The following is a 3,604-nucleotide window of genomic DNA, read 5'->3' as shown; positions in this document are numbered from 1 at the left end:
TCACCAACCCACAACTTGTTAAACCCAAGACCGCCCGAAGCCAACAGCAAATAGTTAATGACACCTCAAGAGATTATCCATGGGAATGCAACCCAGATTTACTCGGTCGTATGCTCCCAGCGTAAACGCTCAATAAGCCGCATCTCAACCACGTTCGTGAAGATACCCTGTTTGGCGTACCACACCGAGGCGAAATCCTGCGCAGTAACAGTTAATGAGCCCCTCGGAAACTTGCTGGGGAGGAACTCAGTCGCGAGCATTTGTGAGCAATCAGCTCTCAACTCCGGCTTCTGCACGAGCATACGCTCTTTCACAAGTAACAGCAGTTGTTTGCTATAAATCCAAAGCGGCGTCCCCGGCCTTCTCTTTGGTCCTTCGAGTAAGTTCACGGACTTGTTTTGATATGCTAAAAGTACTCTCGAGTTGAAGGGTCGCTCAAGGTAGCCACACTCCCACAAAACACAGCCCAGGGACCAGACATCACAGGCTGGTGTAATGTATCTACATCCATGCTGTGATCGATCACATCCCAACGACCCTACCCGTATCTTATGACTTCCGGAGCTGCTGTCCACAACGTACCAACAAGACGATCTGAGAGTAGCCGTTGGGCTTCGAAAGGTAACAAGAGGCTACCTGTCGATTTGAGAGCTTCCCCTAGCGCGGGGACGGTACGGCTAGAGCCAAAGTCGCATAGTTTCCATGACCCACTGGCCGAATGGTAGAGTAGATTGTCGAGTTTCACATCACAGTGAACCTGTCCAATTGTATGAAGGAAGGTAGCAAAGGAAAGGACTCACAATCATATTGGCATGAAGATACTCCAGAGCTCCGCACGCATGCGCAAAGATACGCAACATCTCTTCGGAATGGAGTCGCACCCACCAAGACTGACCCTACGACGACCGACCAAGTTTAACAAACTCACCAGCGCGACCACGTACCTTCATTTTCCCATCCACTGCAGAGTTAACGCTATTTCGAAGGGACTCGTCTCTACTCAGACGATCCGAAACCGCGTTGATAACACAGATGAAATCATCGAGGCAGAAGTCACATCTAAGGAGGAGGCTGGAATTCGGACAAGTCTGACCCGAACATTACCTTTCCATGACTATACCCAACTCCTGCTGCGATGGTGACAGGAACCAGTCAAAGGCTCCGACCTAAGACGGTATAAAAATATCAACGCCAACAATTTCCTACCAAATTGATAACACTAGATCCACCATCATCATTGCCATCCTCCTGTCCCTTGATCAGTCCAAAGAGCACGACCAGCTGCCCAGCACAATTCACAGCGACGCCGAAGACCGGGTTGGTACCTCCTGCCTTGCGTGCCGTCGTACCGCAGCCGACCGCAGTTTGATCATCTTTATACACAATGGCCGAGTCGTATCAGCACGGGACGCAGCGCTATACACCTGTAGAAAACCCTTTCCCTTTCAACGCCTCTCAATGCTGCTGCCCACATCCCCCTCTGAACCCTGAGCCACTAGTTGAAGTAAGTCGTAGCCACAAGATGTGTAGATGTCGCTTCCACTGCGGTATCGACCAAACTCGGCCACCAGGGAAGTCGGGTGATCGGGTGGTCGAACTGCTGGCCCTAGCCGAGCCGCGCTATGGGTAGAACGTAGACTACCCAGGGCCGCCCTTCGGACAGGGGACATGCTCTGACTCTTCGACCGGCATCCTCCGTGGTAAGAAAGGGATCTGAACCACTCATCATCACAGCGTCGAGAAACCAATCGAACCAGGACCTTTTCAGACTCCTTCTAATTGGTTCCTCACTCACGTTGGGATGAGGCATAGGTATTCGCCAACAATGATACCATCCTGTCGCGAACAGTGTGGCGCGTGGTAATTGACCAACACAACATCGTCACCACACCAATGCTTCATTACTACGGTCAAAGTACATGCTATCAGCTACTACCACTCAGTGGACTGGCCAAATTCGGCCCTGTCTCTACACTAGTGATGTTGGGCGAGAGCAGTCTGCCGTAGGACTTCGGGCTCCTCCCTCTACTGCTATTCAGAGAAGACGTGAAAGGCCCTTCACGGGACATCACTGAACCTGACAGAGACCTCTTCAAGGTACTGGGCTATCGACTCGACTACTCCTCATAGCAGCGGCACAAGCCATCGATGGGTATCTGAGGCAGGAACGTGAGGCCCTCAGCCGTACCGTAACTTTTCCAACTACTTCTCCATCCTCTGTCGTATGAGATGCTGTTGTTTCTCAAGTTGAGTTCTCACATTGTGATAACGCTGTAACAGACGCTCCAGCTCTGTGCGTCGTGCTGACTTCTGCTCCTAACACACCTATCATCTCCTACCGCGCGCCACGAAATTCCCGGACCTCCCTCCCGGACTGGATCCTCTTTACCAGCCCAGCCGCTTCAAGCTGCTGCTTGTACGTATACTGGTCGAGAAGGCCTATGACCAGTATTGGTATTTACGCTCACTTTCCTCAGCTAAGCACTAATCATAGAACTCCACATGCGAATTCGAGTAGAAATGTATAGAAACCAACAAGAATTTCCTAATTACCATCAACATGGAGTTGACCACGTGCGTATTTTTTCCCACACTGCCTATGATGGTCAAGTAACATACCGTCGCTGACCATCCTACTCTGAATTTTCTTGTCCCTTTTCGTTTTCCAAGCCTCATGCTCCTTCAACTCAAGCAGATCAGCCTGTTCTTTCGACCGAGCCGCGTCCGCGTATTGCTTCTGCCTCCCTAGAGTTTCCTGATGGCCCATCATAGCAGGTCCCCGAATGACGACTGACCCTACTTGTACTCTCCTCAAGTTCAACAGTTGCCTGCTCCATCGTGGCGCCTTAGGCTGCACCTCCCGGTTCAACTTGTCTCTATAACTATCCATAACACGATCCTTCCAATTCCGCACTGATCAAGACAGCCTACGCCAAGTGGTCCTGCATCTGTCTTTCGGCCAATTGTTGTTGCAGCGATTGAGAATGTTGTTCGAATTCCATCATGGTCTTATCCCAGATCTCGTTGAACTCCTAACCAGTCCTGATTCGCTCTCCAGTGCCCCTGGTCATCCCCTCACCTGAAGCTCATTCATATGTGCCTCTTCTACGCTGAGCCGCTCAGCCAGTTGCTGAGTGCGGAGTTCCTAAGCCGGCCGTCACTACTGCGGGCTCAACAGAGCCGACCGAGTCACCTCCCTTGCCCTTCCCTTCTCAGTTTCCCTCAATTGTTCAAGTCGTTTTCGTGTTGCCTCCGCTTCGCTGTAGCGACTGGTCTTTTCACATTCAATTTGATGACGCTGTAGGACGCCTATGAGATCTTCCAAGGCGGCGGCATCTAGCTCCTCCACGGGTCCATCGGGGATGTCATGGAGGGTTGACATACCACAAGGAGGTAATCAGGAGATACTAGTGTACACTTGGCTGGCCCTGCCGAGTCGGTCTAAGCTGACGATGAGAGTATCGTATCTTACCCTCACAGGACACAGTTGCTCTGAACGGGATCCGGTACCATCTAACGCTGCTATAAAGTAGAATAAAGCCCGGGACGTTCAGGTGATAGCAAGCTTCACTGATTCTTGAAAATGCTTGAAATATAGCGCGCG

The 3,604-nt window shown here is 51.2% G+C and overlaps 2 protein-coding genes across 2 annotated transcripts in view; one reads left to right on the top strand and one right to left on the bottom strand.

Moving 5' to 3' along the window:
• Positions 1-98: 98 nt before the first annotated feature.
• On the bottom strand, positions 99-3,382 carry Pmar_PMAR008877 (hypothetical protein; the record flags this gene model as incomplete). The annotated part of the gene is made up of 15 exons (XM_002786706.1): positions 99-501; positions 543-594; positions 637-757; positions 801-896; positions 945-1,059; positions 1,105-1,166; positions 1,207-1,373; positions 1,643-1,713; positions 2,207-2,316; positions 2,390-2,439; positions 2,638-2,755; positions 2,801-2,882; positions 2,932-3,032; positions 3,080-3,145; positions 3,194-3,382. The coding sequence occupies 15 exons, from the start codon at positions 3,380-3,382 to the stop codon at positions 99-101; spliced, it is 1,803 nt and encodes a 600-aa protein (XP_002786752.1).
• A 70-nt stretch (positions 3,383-3,452) lies between these two features.
• Pmar_PMAR008876 (ribosome biogenesis protein bms1, putative) overlaps positions 3,453-3,604 on the top strand; it is a gene marked incomplete at both ends in the record, with an annotated part of 1,914 nt that continues 1,762 nt past the window's right edge. The window contains one exon of the mRNA XM_002786705.1: positions 3,453-3,529. Within this exon, the coding sequence (XP_002786751.1) occupies positions 3,453-3,529 (77 nt within the window). The remainder of the gene's footprint in view (positions 3,530-3,604) is intronic.

Source organism: Perkinsus marinus (assembly GCF_000006405.1).
Source record: "Perkinsus marinus ATCC 50983 genomic scaffold scf_1104296931260, whole genome shotgun sequence".
NCBI lineage: Eukaryota > Perkinsozoa > Perkinsida > Perkinsidae > Perkinsus > Perkinsus marinus.
This window is presented reverse-complemented; position numbering and strand designations above follow the sequence as displayed.